Source organism: Macaca mulatta, chromosome 9 (assembly GCF_049350105.2).
Source record: "Macaca mulatta isolate MMU2019108-1 chromosome 9, T2T-MMU8v2.0, whole genome shotgun sequence".
NCBI classification, from domain to species: domain Eukaryota; kingdom Metazoa; phylum Chordata; class Mammalia; order Primates; family Cercopithecidae; genus Macaca; species Macaca mulatta.
The window spans coordinates 73,060,168-73,076,903 of NC_133414.1; the positions used below are offsets into that span (position 1 = coordinate 73,060,168).

General features: G+C 41.4%; 1 protein-coding gene and 1 long non-coding RNA gene across 2 annotated transcripts in view; one reads left to right on the plus strand and one right to left on the minus strand.

Moving 5' to 3' along the window:
- Positions 1 to 1,742: 1,742 nt before the first annotated feature.
- LRMDA (leucine rich melanocyte differentiation associated) overlaps positions 1,743 to 16,736 on the minus strand; it is a 1,122,954-nt gene continuing 1,107,960 nt past the window's right edge. Inside the window, exon 9 of the mRNA XM_077947977.1 lies at positions 1,743 to 4,690. Within this exon, the coding sequence (XP_077804103.1) occupies positions 4,577 to 4,690 (114 nt within the window). The 3' untranslated portion in view covers positions 1,743 to 4,576. The remainder of the gene's footprint in view (positions 4,691 to 16,736) is intronic.
- LOC144331015 (uncharacterized) lies at positions 10,771 to 15,053 on the plus strand. Its single transcript, XR_013397843.1, has 2 exons — positions 10,771 to 11,202; positions 11,295 to 15,053. It is a non-coding gene; the product is annotated as an uncharacterized LOC144331015 (long non-coding RNA).

A 16,736-nucleotide genomic window follows, 5' to 3' on the forward strand; every position in this document is an offset into this window, starting at 1 on the left:
AGGAAATTATCCCAGAGGTTTTAAAAAACATTCCTATTTATAACATTGAGAGAACTATTACAATACGAAGAAGGAAAAGTTTATTTAAAGTAAATTGATGTGACAAAACATAAACATGATTTCTAGGATATTCTGCATATTAATCCACATAATCCACTTGAACTAAGATGTTATTCACACTTTCGATGAGCTAAGTTCTTACTCGCGGTCTGCACGCCAATAACAGTTAAATCCTATTGCCAGCATCTTTTGCACCATATACAGGCACTCGTCTTTTTCTTTAAATATTTTTGTTTTTTTGTGTTACCTTCTCAAGGTGTCCATCTACCTCTGAACTTGATGAACATATGAAGACTTCCCATGACCATAAAACTATTTTCTCTTTCATATGACTGCCCAGATCATAAGTTTACCTTGTATTTTTTAGCTGGTCCAGAGCTGAGGCACTTGCCTTAGGATGCTGAGTTTGTAGAATATTAGGTACCAGCCACAGTCATCTCTGTCCATATGCAGCTGCCACGCATGTGATCATTTGTTCCCACAGTGCTCCATGAACCATCTTTTCTACACTGTTTCACTGTGTTGAACAGAAAAACTTGTAAAACATTAAATGGGTGGACACTCATTTATATGAAACATGATTACATTTTGAGGATAAAATATCCCTAAACATCACTGTAGTACTGAATATCAGCAAACCTTTTAACTGGCAGAAAACTGTCTTTTCCCTTTCCTTCTCAATTTACTCCTAGCCATGAAGATGCCACATTTTAATTCTGCTGCATTCTGTCTCTTGGCATAATCCCATTTATTGCCATTTATATCATTCCTACTGTAGCAACTCTCCACCAAACATATTACATACTTATAATTTCCCCTACTGTTTCTTAGCAAAACTCCCTTGTCCCAGGTTGTTTGTTCTCTGGGCCACATTCCAAGATAGTCTAGAAGAATTAGCATGTGTTTATATGATAATATGCACAAATAACACAATTTATGACCTATCCCAACCACAAAGTCACAAATTAACACTTAGCATTATAATTACCCAAAGGATAGGAACTGCCAATGCTGGGAAATTTCAGGTAAACGTGTAGGAAGACAATATTTTGAACAGTGGTTGTGCCTTTCAATGTTCTTCAGGTCATTTGAGTGGTTGCTTTTGCATTAGAAGTAACACACGACACTGGACCACAAGCCGATGGTCTAGTTGTCATATAAACAGGTAATCAACATTCTTTGTGCTTCTCAGGTCTCATTTTCCTTTCCAGGTCTTACTCACAACAGTCAGTTTCCTGCATGGTATTTGAACAACTTAGAGAGAATTGAGTAGTGGTAGCACCCTTCTTCAGAGAGGGTTTCTTCCTGGAAACAGAACTGGAAGAAGCAGATGGTCAAAGGTCACACTGGATCAGCTACAATGATGGACACCAAGGAAGAGTCTCAATGGGTACTGTTGTGTCCATGCTGGGCATTACCTGTGTTGCAGCCACACAGACCTGATTTAGGCTGCCTTTGCCAGTAGCAAGTACTAAACACCGTTATTGTTTTGATGAAAAGGGCCCTGTGGATTGTTTTTGGTCTGCATGTTAACAAAGAAAAGAAAGACAGCCAGGTTATTTCCTGAAAACAGCAAGAAAGACATTTTTCCCTTGAAAATGTGCAAGATACGTCTCTGCTGGAAACACACTCATGCACACACACACACACACACAAATGAAAAAATCCTTTCATCCAGAATCTGTGGTTTGCTTTCTTTTATTCCTTAGTATACATGAGTATGTGAAAACACACAACACTCAGACATGCAGCCTGATCAAGTGATAATCTCTTATAATGTGCTTCTATTTAAAGCAACAAACAGATGGAGGGTTTATGAGCGAGGCTGGTAAAAGTAAAAGCAAATGATCGCAATAGTTGTACTTTTAATAGGATTCCTCACAATCCAAGACATTATTCCCTAAGGAACAAATTGTTCTTTAAAATTATGTTACTTAGGAAAGAGACAGTCGTCCTGACATTGCTGAGGCAACAGAGAGTTGCAGGACAGCCTTGTATTGCCGAGGTCTCTCCACTCAGGTCAGCGTCCTAGGGGAGGGAAGACAGGGATGTCAGGCACCACAATCCCCAAAGAACAAGCTCAGTGGAATAGGATAAAAGGGAGAAAGACCAAAGGGTAAAGGAGGTACAAAACATGTCTGGGCCCTGATTGAATTTATTACTTTCTACTTCTCGACTTTGAAAAACAAGGCTTGGGAAATTCCTACAGATTTAAGATAAACATGCAGCATGGCTTCTACCTCTGCCAATTCAGACCAAAATCTAGCTCTAGCACAGCGAAATCTGGTTAACACACAGTGGAACTGTGAGCAACCCAGCACTTCATTATCATTATCCCTCCCTAAGAGAAACAAAGCTCACTACAATTCTATCAATAAGATGAATATACCTTAGTGATGGCCTTTAGGTAATTTATAATTAAAGCTAATCTTAATTAAAGTTATTACACCGTTCTGGAAGAAAATAAACAACCCAAAGAGAAGGAAACAATGTGGCCAATAACTCACTCCAAAAATATGTTTTGCCTCCAAAGCTCACATTGAGGGAGACATTCCTGCGCATGATACAAATGGTTCTGACATTAAAAAAAGTAAACAAGTAAGAAAAATAAAGATGGAAAAATTCTGTGGTCAGTTCACAAGTGCTTTTTTATTGTTTGAGGCAGGGTTAAAGCCTTTTATAAAGACAAGGATATATGTGCGGCTAGATTGGATATGACATCGGACTCGTCTAGCTGCCCTTGCACAGAACTCTGGCTGCCCATATTATGCCAGGGAGAAAGCATGTGTTGATGCTTCTAAACAACGACCCAGGGTGGGACCAAATGCTGATAATGTAAAGCATTTTTCCAGTGCTGTTTTGTAGATCAAACAGAGAAAAGGTACTCAACTCCAGTTACTAATGGATTTGAGAGATAAAGGCAAACATTCAACATTCTCCAATTATTCATGGTTTTGAGGATTTTTATGTTAACTTGTCTAAAGAACTGATTAACAAGGGTTGCATAATCTCTAACAGGGACTCCTGCCAGCCTCAATACATATCATTCAAGGCCTGTGTTGACTCAGTGGGCCAGAGGCTATGTAAACGGGCTAGAGCTGAGAAAGTAGGTTCTCCTTGGGCAGCTTAGGGATTCTGAGTCCCCATAGTTTTCCAATAGCAGCTCCTAGTCCCCAGTATCTATAACTTGGAGGGATTCTCTTTCAGGTTTTGCTGTCATCCAACTGACCTAATACTGGGAGGACAATGAACACTTGGTCTAAAAAGAAGAAGCAGAAAAATAAACACTATTGTGTCAAGAACAATCAGCCTTTTGAGTATCTTCTAGAGTGATCTGACTGGTGCACCAGCAAGTTAGATAAACTTAGAGTCACCCAACTAGCAATGATCACACTTATGTTCCTTGTGACATTAGTGCTAGGGCACAGCCAAGCATACAGGAAGCACCGTCTCACAACCTATGGATTTGATTTCTGAGAAGTTGTGACAAATGTGAAATCCAAAAGGTTTGTGCCTTCTATAAAAACTCTTTGGTCTGGTGGGTGTTTTTGACAGTCTTAATTTTGTTTTTTAACCTCCTGACCCATCACTCTATCTTTCATCACCTCACTACCTTTAAATAGCACCCAAAGGAGCAAGCCAGCCCCACGCACAAGTATGGCCCCAGGCATCACTGGAAGTGTGTACGGTTAAAAATAAATTAATGAATAAGAGTCCCTGGTGCAACCAAACCCTCGTGCTGAGAAAGATGTCTTGCTGCCTTACACTGCATCATATTCAGGGCAAGAAGTGGATTTAGAGTTGAATGAAACAAGATAAAAGTCCATGCTTTTGTAGTCAGGGATTTAGGGAAAGCTATTTACTCCAATAAAGGGATTGTAGCAACATGAAGCCAGCCATAAATGTATGACCTGGCTGGGAAGTTATACCTTCTTCTCTGAAAAACTGCAAACTGAAATGCATCATCTGTCATAAAAATGATGCTAAAGGAATGTGGAGGGGAAGAGACGGGAGCTATGTATATGCAGAATACAGGAGGTGAAGATTTAAAGGGAGTGAGGGAGAGTGGCCTTCCCCTAAACTGTGACTTTTTCACTGAAAATAAGCCCGCAGCACGATGATATCAGAGGGATTTCAACTCAATAGGTGAGCTGAAGACAGTCTTTCTCACTTGACTGCAGCCACTGAGCATGCCCAGGGAGGCCCCAGGTGTGACCTCTGCTCCCCTGTGAGCAGTGGCAGGACCAGGCAATCTATCATGGTGCTCATGCTGTCAGCCCCGTTGCTTCGCCACCGCTGTCTGTCACCCTGGTGGATGAGACCTGCTTAAGGGCAATCATGTCAATCTCTATGTGACCACTCAGTCTAAGGCAGAAGGATCATCTTGACAGGCCTGGCAAAGTCAGCAGAAGGTTCCAAAAGCTGAAGTCATAGCTTTTCTCAAAGAGAGGCGATGTGGGCTATTGTTTTTTCTTTAGCGTTGTCTTTATTTTTGATTTCCCTTTTGATTTTATTTTCATGAAATGGGTGAAGGTATACAGAACTTGGTTTCAGAGCTGGTCATCTCGGATAAACCTGTTGCCCTCCGAGTTTTTTCCGTAGTAAATGTAGCGACACTTCCCCAGGACACCTGTGAATAAAAAGACACATATCATTACAGGTGGCACAATTAGCATAGCAGGGAAGCCACAGGCACTGAAAAACAGACATGCAAGACAATCACAGATCCAACGGGCAGCAGAAAGTGGATGAAGCCCCAGAAAGGAAGAACTCTATCTTTTTGTCCTCACAGACAAGGAGGTTCTGTCGACCTCAGAGTTGACATTGAAATAAAATGTCACTACAAATACAGGTTCCTAGGAATATCGCTTTCTGCATGACTTCTCTTCCACATGTTAGGTACTTCTCTAATTTGGCCAATTACTCCCCAGAATATAGCCTCTCCTCACTCCAGTTTCCCTTAGTAGAGTTTCTAAGAATGGAAAATTAAGAATTTAAAGATGAACCCAGCCCAAGCAAAAGACAGAACAATCTTCCCAGAATGTGACTATTTTGATACCCTTTATCATGAAGCAATATTGTTAACTTCTAGAGAGAATATTCCAAATCCTGGCAGGCACCAGGCATTGAACACATATGGGATGATTAAGGAAGAGAGGCAGTGTTGACAAAATACCACATGGACGGCCGGGCGCGGTGGCTCACGCCTGTAATCCCAGCACTTTGGGAGGCCGAGGCAGGTGGATCACAAGGTCAGGAGATTGAGACCATCATGGTTAACACGATGAAACCCCTTCTCTACTAAAAAAAAAAAAAAAAAAAAAAAAATTAGCCAGATGTAGTGGCAGGCGCCTGTAGTCCCAGCTACTTGGGAGGCTGAGGCAGAGCTTGCAGTAAGCCAAGATTGCACGACTGCACTCCAGCCTGGGTGGCAGAGCCAGACGCCATCAAAACAAAAACAAACAAACAAACCAAAAAAACTCCACATGGACAGGAACAGAGCCTCCAACATTAAATGGCTTCTTACAGGCATCCTGAACTCTCTTTCTCCGGTCAGAAAGCATTTGATTTCCATTTTCAGTTTTACTTTAAGTAACTCTGTGGCTCCACATAAGGCTCTCCTCTCATTCAAGGAGACTGTAGGAGACTTAACAATGAAACATGCCCCTACAGTAGGGTTGAACTTTTTTAGTCAACTCATTATTTATTCTAAATACCCATAAGAAATCACCTCCATAGTTATTATGAAAGCTCTGTAGGACTATCAAGGAAAAATCTGTTTTGTTTTCGCCACCTGCGTTTTTATTTTCTTCTTTTTTTAGAAAAACCTATTTTAAATTCAGTTAGACGGAGTTGTCTTAGAAGTAATTGGACTTGAGTCTCTGAACCAACTGTACACAACTTGAAAAAAACGAAGAAAGGAAATGTCCATAAGACATTCATTTAAAAGCCACAAATCTGCTTGTGAAAATAGCTACCTAGGGACATGATTATTTTTATTTCCATCAGTGTAATAGTGTGAAACCAACAAGCTCATTTATTTTTTTAATTTGTGATAAATTAGCACTTGAAATTAACCAGGTTCTTCACATCAGAAGTTCTAAGTAGTAAATATTTTTGCAACTGTAAAAGAGATGTTTCTCCACTACAAAACTTCAAACCTTATTCTTACATAAGGATCAAAATGACTTCTAGAAACTTTTTAAAAAATTTATTTATTATTATTATACTTTAAGTTGTAGGGTACATGTGCATAACGTGCAGGTTTGTTACATATGTATACTTGTGCCATGTTGGTGTGCTGCACCCATCAACTCGTCATTTACATCAGGTATAACTAAAGCAGATGCTCCCTGGTTTGGATGACTTGGAAGAAAGCTAGAAATTGCTAGGGTCAAAGAGTCTCTCAGAGTTGGCAATGGAGAGAGGGTGACATTGTTCCATGGCCTCAAAGCTGGCCTTGGGCTCACTCTCATTAGTTTTATTTCCTGCCATGTTCCCATGAGCAAGTTTACTGTGGATCATTCTTCCTCCTTGGTCGTGCTTTCTCCTTGGCCCCCAATCCCCAGTTTCTGGTTTTCAGTATTGGTCTGGTGCCTGGAAACTGAGCTTGGATGGAACCTCACTGAGACCCTTCTCGGGACCTAAATTATTCTTTTAGTTGTTGGCATTGGGCTGTTTCCTTTATTGTGCTGAATAATGTAGCCATCAGCATTGTACTAATATTGTCACCCATGCCAGGATCCTGTGGGTCTGTGGGGTTTTCTGGTCAGGCTCTGCTCCAGGAATAGCATCCACTACAGGCCTGGGTGGGAGTGCCTCGGTTCTGCCAGGTATCCACAGAGGGCTTCCTTAAACATAATTGATTCAAATAAACCCTGAAGAATGTGGAAGGATGGGGCCAAAGGATGCTAATTTCTTTCTACAGCACTAGGATAACATGAATTCTAATAAAAAGGAATGGATACGGTCTGTTGGATGTCATAAAGAACACAATCTTTCTCTTAAGCAAAAGGATGAAAGGCAGACACACACACACACACACACACACACACACACACACACACACACACACCCACCACCCACCATGAGTGCCCTATCTCCAGTAAACTCTCCAGTACATTCAGGGATTCAACTGCTTTTTTTCTTCCCTTGCTCCAGGGTAAACTTCAACTCCAGAGCTCACCTAGATGCAACTTGGACGGCAAGTGCCGCCCTAGAAACAGGCTGGATGCTCCTGGAACGTGGGCTGTGATGTGTTCTGTGCCACATTCCCAAGCCTTCTTTCTGGCTGGCATTGATAAAAGCCCTTTTCAAGGCCTACCCTTTTTCTTTGGGCCTGGAAGTAAGAATGTTTATAGACATCCTGGTGAGAGAAGGCTGTTTGATGAATGCAGGAGACTGTGGCTAGGTGTCAGCGCTTGGAAAATGAGGCAAGGACATGAGGTATTAATATTGTCAATGATCTCTTGACAGGAAAACAGATACCACATTCACTGTCAGATTTAAATAGACATCAAGTGCATTAATGACAAAAGGGCAGACTTCAAACAAAGGGGCTGTGTGGTGAAGAGCGGAGCTAGTCTCTGTGCTGGCAACAGCCTGATCTGAAAAGACACCGTCAGGGCTGTAGACAGGCCCAGGATTGTGTGCGGTGACAGAAGACACAGATGCTGACAGAGATACCAACGCCATATCATGCCAAGGATATTCTAACGCTGTCTGCCGCTCTAACGAAAGCTGACATCACTCCCCATCACTCGGGGTCTTCTCTGCCTGCCCCTGCAGAACATCTCTCCCCAGACATCATTACAAAACTCACTGCGGCTGCGAAGGTCCTGGCAGTTCTGTTCTGCTGGAGCGGTGGGGACAAGGGGCCTAAGGATAACCTCAGTCAATCTAAATTTGGAATTTGCAGGAGGAGCACACCCGACCCCACTGATATCTTGGCTACTTGAGATGATCAGAAGGCCATTGTGTGAGGAGCTGTCACCTTGAATAAACTCCCGGAACGGACGGCACTCAGTCTGTGGGCTGCTCCAGGAAGGCGTGGGGATGGCCTGGCAGTTGAAAATGAGATCCAGCTGCCGGGACTCGCCTGGGCAGAAAGGCGCTCTGGCTAGTGATGGTAAGAATCGGCTGAAATTGTCAAACTCAAACCATCTCCGGTGGCTGAAATTAAGCGAGCATTGCCTCTGTGCGTCTCCTCCCAGATCTCAGAGTTGGGATGTGATTACCCCCAATATGTGACTTTTGTGTTCAAAAATAAATAAATAAAATTAGCCAGGAAAAGCAAACATGCACAGAACAGCACAGTCCCATGTGTGGCCACAGGCCTTTATTTATCATGAAGGTTATTTGTAAAATATGAGGCTCTGCTGGTAAATTAAGTGAGGTGGCATTGCGTTTCTCTCTCCCTCGTCCGCCCCACGGCCCTTCTTCTCCCACCATGGCAACTGCCATAAACTGTGAAAATTACAGAGGGAACAGTTTGCTTGCAAAGAACATTTTGATGGGGAGGCACTCCGAGGCTGGAATTTGGGAACCCGCTGGTTTGTGACTCAAGTAGGCAATGGTTTCTCTGAACATCTGCAACGTATTCATTTGTTTGTATCTCCTCAAACTACAACGTCTTGGGACTGGAGGGGGAACAACGCATTTAATGGCATATGCAGTGTTTTTAATTAAAAGATCTGGCTTTGGCCATATTAAGTAAAGCAGGCTTGCCCTGTGTCAGGCTGACGTGCAGCTGTCTGTGTGGGGTTTCTTTTCCAGAGACCCTGAAAAATGACAGGGCACTGTCCCCCGGGGGATTCTTTTCCTGCCAAATGAGACTCCTAATTTTTCTTAAGTAGCCAGCTTTCCCATCACCATAAGCTGTTAAAGCTATAATTATGAAAAAAATTTATCAGGAAGAATCTGTTTTAAAGAGGCCCTTTATCTTTTCCATGTTTTCCCCCTCTGGAATGGATGTCCTAATTATGCAGATTAAGTTATAACCTTGGGGCTGCCTGAGTGGGTGGGACTCAGCCTCCTTTCTTGGATGTAAGGCTGGGACTGCAGGGTCAGTAGCAGCGATTTTGCTGGGGCAGGCCCTGAGAGTCCAGTCCAGGGAAGGGAATTCTTGCACATCCTTTCATTTCATCCAGCATCCTGGACTCCCTGATTCCTGGACGGCCTCACAATACCAGCTGCAGTTCAATAGTCTATTTAGTAAGGCGAAGTGGGGAAAGACCCGCATTTAGATCCAGCCGTGCCCTAATAGTCATGTGACCATGTACATGTCCCTTTCTCTCCTTGGGCTGGTTTCCCCATTTGTAAAACAAGGGCAAGGGGCCAGATAATCTGAGAGGTTCATTTTAGCTCTGAAATAGGTGATTGGGCATTTTCCAATGTTTTCCTTATGAAGATGAGAACACCAGGTCCAATACTGCCCTGATGCAGGAGACAAATTCAACAGGTTAGTCAATAAAAAAATTGATTTAGACTAAGTCAGCCCTTGAAACCCATCCAGCCTGTATCCCTAAAGCATAACCTGGATAGAAGGGGGCCTCTGGAGGACCCCAAAATCCCCGAGGAAAGGGTTTTCATTAACTTTCCTGCAACCTGTATTTCATACTCACAGCTAGAAGTGCTGACCACTAACTAGGCTGTGTCCCACAGCTTTGGCATAAGCCCAAGACTCATAACTCCGTATTCAACAGAACTAAAGCCTAGCCATCAAAGCAAGTGGTCTGTCATTAATATTTTAGTGGTGAAAAAAAAAGAATCTGCATGTAAATTACAAAAATGCATTTGATACTAGAGTGTAGGTTGAACCAATACATTTATATTTGTAAAATAGAATAATTATCACTGTTGTTAGTTTTGGTAGTCATCACTTTAGGGATCGTTATTTTAAAAGCTATTTCATATGAGTTTCTAAATGTAGCTATGGAATCACAAACATATCTCAATCCCATTGTGATATGAGGAGGTTATAATTAGCACTAGGATGGAGGCAGGGGATGAACGGTTCCCCCATAGAACTTCTGTTCTGTAACCTATATGGAAAGGAAGGAACTAGATACCTCATGACCCCTGCAAAAGGTGATAACAATGTTGTGAAGAGGTGGATGGGCCCAGTGACAGAGAGGAAAAGGTGATCAGGAGCATCCTGGTCCACCGCAGAAGGCTCTAGAACAATGTTTCCATGGGACTCTATACATGTCCATAAATGTGTCATCCCCTACAATATTCTCCCTCCTCCCCAATTTCTAACACCCGGTACCTAAAACCATACAGAAGCATCTTGTTTACCATGGAGCTACGTCCCAATAAACCTATTGTAAGTTGAAATTATTGTAAACCAAAAATTCATCATTACTTGAAACTATCTGAAGTTGTAAGCCCTTCGACTTACAATGGGGTTACAGCTTCTATCAAATGTGAATGACTTTGTAAAATTAAACAATTATAGGTTGAACCTTTGTAAGTTGGAGAGCATCTGCACTTGGTACAGAGGAGATGTTCAATAAATATTTGTTGAATAAATGAATACCATTAAAATAATCATGCACATAAAATTTACACAGAATCTACAAAGTAAGGAATGTCAATTGCTGGACACTTATCTTTTAACCTCTGGTATGACTTCAGACATTTGAAACACTCTGAAAATATATACAGATTAAATATTTGCCTCATTGAAAAAGAAAGAGTAACAGGAGGCAACGGCCTCAGTTCCTAAATCCTGGTGTTGTTTTTACCCCAAACACTTTCTCCCACAAAAGCAAAGCAATCACAACATCTAGTTGAAAAGAGAGAGAGAAGTGCAGTGAACATTATCATCTGGCCTAAAGAGCTGTAAACATCACACACTGGAAAGGGACATTCCCCAGAAAGCACATTCCTCGGTCTTTGTTAAGTGCGGCCATGAATGCACGGGGAACTGGAAAGGAATAAACACCCATGTTTTATGATCTTGAGAAGTAGCTGGAGCAATGCCCTGAGGTCAGCCCATGTGATGTGCTATCAGCTCTGCTGTGGCTATCACACAGGATTTAGCGGAGCCTGCGAAATGACAGGCTCCCAGCACAACATCCTACTTCAGTGTAAGCTACTTAAATACTAAGACAAAATAAAGAAGAGAGACTTTAAAAGGTATTAGGGGAAGGGATTGTGTGGGAGCAGTTTTTGAGGAAGGAGGACAAAGACCTTTCTCTCCACCCAGTATATTTTCCCTTCATCTGCAGCACATCTGAGATGCCTCGGGTTGGAGATGAAATGAAGAAAGGCTCTCCACCTTACCCAGGGGAGGGTAGAGAAAGCAAAAAAAAAGTGTGAGACTTGCTTCCCAACCCAGCTGAGCATGACTTCAGGCAAGTGTCTCGGTTTATCATCTGCATCTTGGGTGGGAATGGGGTACTGCATTACAACAGTGCATGCCAACCCCCAAACCTCTGTTAGGGCTCTTGCACCATAGGTTGGGGGGGTACTGCACACTGTCCTTTGCTAAATACTGCAGTGACCACTTCAAACCATGCTTCCTGCTTCACCTTCATTGTATAAAAACAACCCACAAGGGTATTCCTACCCTACTACACTGACCCTGATGTCTTGTATTGGTAGATATTTGAATTCCCCAACTTTGACTCCAGGGATGCTTTGACTTTGGGTTTATAAATACAAACATGTAAACTAGCCTGATAATTTTTCTTTGAAAAAGCATTAATTATTCACAGCAAACTCCATTCAGCCAATTTAATTCCTTGATCAATTTTTAAGTACAAAAAGCATTTCTATTTTTAACATTTTCATTTCTATTTTATTGAATTTATCTTCAATGGGATCAATCCTTTATCATGTAATTTTTACAGTAAGGTTAAAGTCCTCGATCAGCTTTGGCCAAATATTAAATTTGCTGATTACATCTTCTAAATCTCTTTTAGAGTCATTTATTTTTACAAAGTCCCATTTCCTTGAGTAAAATATTGCAGATCTAAATTGTGACAAGAAGACTTGTGTCTGCTGTTAAACTTTAGTCAACAAACTTTATTGTGTGTAGTTTTAGCTCATTTCAATTTTATTTTGTTTTCATTATTTTTATCAAGGCTAATTCCTCCCCATGTATTTGTGTGGTTTTCAATATATCAACAAGATATAAATCTTTGGTCCATTTTTCATTCATCATAAATTATATTATGTGCAGGATTAGTTGCTGTCATTTTTTCCCCAGGTTGATTATTTCTGCCAGCACTGTTATCATAAAGTAGAGTAAACATTAGTTTTTATTCATTTCTTAGCACAAAGAGTATGAAGGAGAAAGGTGAATACCGAGTGCATGATAGGGTCCAAACTGTGGGGTTCTGATATGTTGTCTTCTACCAAATGACAGACAAAATATTAGAGTGTGGAGCACCGATTCAAGGGTTAGGATGCACCATACCTGGAAAGAAAGCTAACAAAACGGCCAGGCAACCTATCCTTTTGACAAGAGGGCATTTGACTCCAATGCTCAGACCCATCCAGTGTGGCTTTCCACTGGGAGAGGACAGATTACACAGCCTGCTCAGACAAATGCTGGGCCTTGTCAAGTCTCACCCACGTGTTTGTAGGGAAGGAAAAACAGGAGAAGGAAGTCGATCAGCAGGGAAGGGATATTCGCAAAATTCGTCGTGAAGGGGATCAGCAGGTAAGGCTGTGGGGCTAGCCTCCCAGACCAGGGAGGCTACACAGGCAGTCACAGAGTGGGCAGGCTTATTGTCGTGTGACAAACCAGAGCCTCTAGAAAACACACCCTGGGCTCCCAGGGCAGCTGAAATGAGGCTTGTCATCTTAGAAGAAGAAGGGAAAGTGGGGAAGGAAAGAGAGGAGAAGAAAATGCAGGACAAGTTCTTCATATAGTCTATCATATAATCTGTCAGTGGAAAATGGAAAAGCTGGCCCAAGTCTGAGAAATAACTGCATCTTTGAGCAGATCCTTGGTGACATTTTCTGCTGTCCCACCTTGGGTCCTGGACCCCACACTCAGGTTACAGGCGCCGTGGCTCTATCCAGACTGGGTGGGCCATTCAGTCCTCTCCACATGAAAGAAACATTAGACTAACAGATTAAAAATTATCTGGCAGAGAATATTTCCATTATGTGAATCCTGGAAAGGAAACAGACAATGTACTTTCGCTTAGATGTCAATGCCTTTTAATTTCCTATTTTTTTGGACTGGGGGTAGTAACGAGTGAGTACAAACTGACAGGAAAGATTCTCAGAATGGAGGATGGGCTCACTAGCCCCTTTATTGGGAGCTCCCTTTTTTGGCTCCTACCTCTATACACATTGTATGTCAATCAAACAGAAACATACTATAAATATGAGAGGTCAAACTCCATGGTAAATATTTCCTTTCTCCAACAACCCCTCTCCTCCCCACCCCCCAAATGAACTGTTAAATCTTCTTAGCATTCCAAATTTTGTTTTTTAGCATCAGGTTACTTTTTTTTTTGGTCCAAGCAAAGATGAAGCCTGAAACAGTTTTTGTTCTTGACTTCCTAAACAATGAATTGTTTACACTGTCCTATAAGGATTCTCTGTGATTTGCTGTACTGCCTAGTAAGCTTGGATACAGAACGGTAACCTTTTCTTTATAAATATTTCTTTAACTGTATTGAAGGATTCTAAAGCTGAGAAAGAATTTAAAGAACTTCATTTCAGGTAAATTCCTTCATTTTACAGAGTAGAAAAATAAGGTTTCAACTGGCTTTTGGAAGGTGACAGAACCAGACCAGGCACCCATACAACTCTATCTAGCCCAGAAATATCCCTGAATTATAAGACACTGCCTTGGCGACAGGAATATAAATTTTGCTTTTCGGCTTATTTTTCAAATTCATTATTTATTTGTTCAGTCCTGTTCACAGGAACCAGGGGTCTCCAGAGAACATCAAAGATCACCCACATCCTTACTTAGTAGGCTCATTCCTACTTGCTTTTCCTTAGAGAGAAACTTGAACTGCAAGACTAGTTTGGTGTGAGTGTGTTTCTCCTCTCTCCTATGTCTGTATTCTAAGTAGGGCTCAATGGATTTGAGATGGGCTGGATTCCAAAGTACATGCCGAGATGGGATGCGAAACCGTTCAGATTTGTGAAGTGCCCTTCAGTGCGGCTCCGTGATGGATGTCACATCAACCAGGCTGTCAGTCAAAACGGACAGTGGTCAAGTGCTCTGGCCTCACGTTTCTTTCTCAGTGTTTGCGTGAGGAACTCAGACATCTTTCAGACAGGAAAGAAAAAAGAAACAAAGGAAAAGGCCACCCCGTCACCACCTCCTCCATTCCCGCCATTATCTCTACATTCATCCTTTCCACCTTCCAGCTGAAGTCGGGAGCATCACCACTAGAGGGCAGCATGAATTTAGGAAAGCAGCCGCTTGCTTTTAAAAAAAAAATAAATAAATAGCGGCAACTATTCAGGGAGAGTCATTAAAGCCGCACTGTGCTTTTGGTCACCAATTATAGGCTCCTGAATGATCAATATGTCATGTTTGGTCAATCTGCGCTGAAGGCTTTCAGGAATAGGGCTATCAGACACTCCTTGCCCCCCGTTTTGGGGTTCTTCTCGCCTCAATTTCAGGGACTGATTTTCTTTACCATCAAGTGTTCTAATTAATCTTCCAGGCTCAGAGATTGGGGATTTTTGCATATCACCTCCACAAATGTAAATAAGCATTCAAAATAATAAACAAAAATTTCCTGCATTTCTTAGCGGGAAAAGTCATTTTTACCATGAAAGTTCAAAAAGATATGCCATCCGATGGCGTGGAGCTGCCATCATTTGACAGTCAAAAAAGTAAAAAACATAAAAATAAATAAACATGAAAAATGGATCAATACACACAAAGTTATCTTCTTTTAATGCTCCCCCTTCCTGCAAATCCACCCAGCCACTGCCTTCCTTCTTAGGATACCTGGTCCCAGTGTCATCAAAACAGAGAGAGGCAGAAGCTACTCAAATAAAAATATGACAATAATTCCAGCTGCTGTTTGATCCTCATCTGATCCCCATCATTGGTCTTTGGTACATGGGTCAAGTAACTATTTTCATGCCTGGAACAACGAATGATCACCTCCCTTTAGGAGAAAGAGGTATTTGTGGGCTTCTAGAGATTTCAAACACATCATTATTAAAAAAAAAAAAAAAAAAAAAACAAAAAAAAACAGCAATAAAGGTATAACATTCTAGGGAATGGCATTTTAAATTAGAATTTTATAGGATAAAAATACATGAGTGGATTCAATCAGGGAAGGAGTAAACACAAACTGGAGTTACTGGCCTTCAAAGCAGGGGAAACCAGAGCTGGGTCCAGGTGTTATTCTCCATTTCAGCCGAGAGGCCTCTCAAGTGGTCAGTGAGGCAAGTATAAAATGGCCCTCACACATCTTCTTAACTTTCCTAATATAACAGTCACGTGACTAGCCACTAGGGGAATGTTGGGTCCTTGTTAATTAAATTATCTCATTAACTCATGGTTAGCTAAAAACCTTTTTGAATTTTCACGCATAAGACACTAAAACCAAAATCAATTTCACTGTCTTACTAGGTAATCATAGTGACCACAACTGAATATTTCTTTGAGTGCCTTTAGTGAGGATAGTACAGTTAGGAGTTTAGATGGGGTGAGAAGGCTGCGGATTGAACATTTCTCAAGATCTTAGGATCTCCTGCTTATGTGAGCTCCAAAAAATCGAAAACGACAGCTTTTCACCCATGCATCGTAAAGCTATGGCATAGTAGGTATGCAGTACATTTTTTTTAAATTGTGGAATAGATGAAAAGATCTCAGCATACTTATTCTGAACCCCAGCATTTATTATACATCCCTGGACAGTTATAGGTAGAAATGTGTGGGTTAGCCCTGGGACAGTGATTCTATGACTTGCCCATGCGTCAGAATCACTGAGAAGGCCTGTTAAAACACAGTTTGCCAAGCCCAATTCACCGGAGTTTCTGATTCCGTGGATCTGAGTCGGGGCCAAGAGTATGCATTTTTGCGAGTTCCCAGGTGATGCCAATCCTGAGGGACCATCTTTAAGAAACACTGTTTTAGGACAACCTAAAGAGGGGCCCTTATTTCTTTTTAAAAAGTAAAACTCATGACATTAGTTTTTATTCTTGTAAAATCAAGACTACCTAAAACCAGAGATTTAAAAAATCTGGTTAACTGAGGGTTCTAATGTCTTGAGTTTTGGTAAATGGAGGTTTTATTTTATCCCCAATAGCAGTCTGAAAACTAATGGTACCTAAATAATAATAATAATAAAAGGTTGTTCCAGCTCTTTATCTAAAAGAATAACCATAAACATTCAAATTTTAGTGATGTGCAATTACATTAACAGGAAAAAAGAAGAAAACAGTTTCTTTGGATAAGTAGAATAGATCTGAACCATCATTTATGAAGTATAACCAAAAAATAACTTGCAGGAAAAATTTCACATAAAGTCTTTAGACTCCCCCCAAACTGACAGAATCTTGTATGAAGAAATCTGAGCAGTGGGGGTCCTCCTGCAGAGTCTGAATGGGAATTTTGGCTTTGCTCTCAAGCAGAAATTTGCTTTTGGGTTTTAGATCTGTTCCTATTAGAGAGCTTACATCAAAAGCAGGGAACATCCACAGTTCTGTCTGGTTCTGCAGGCTGAAATTTC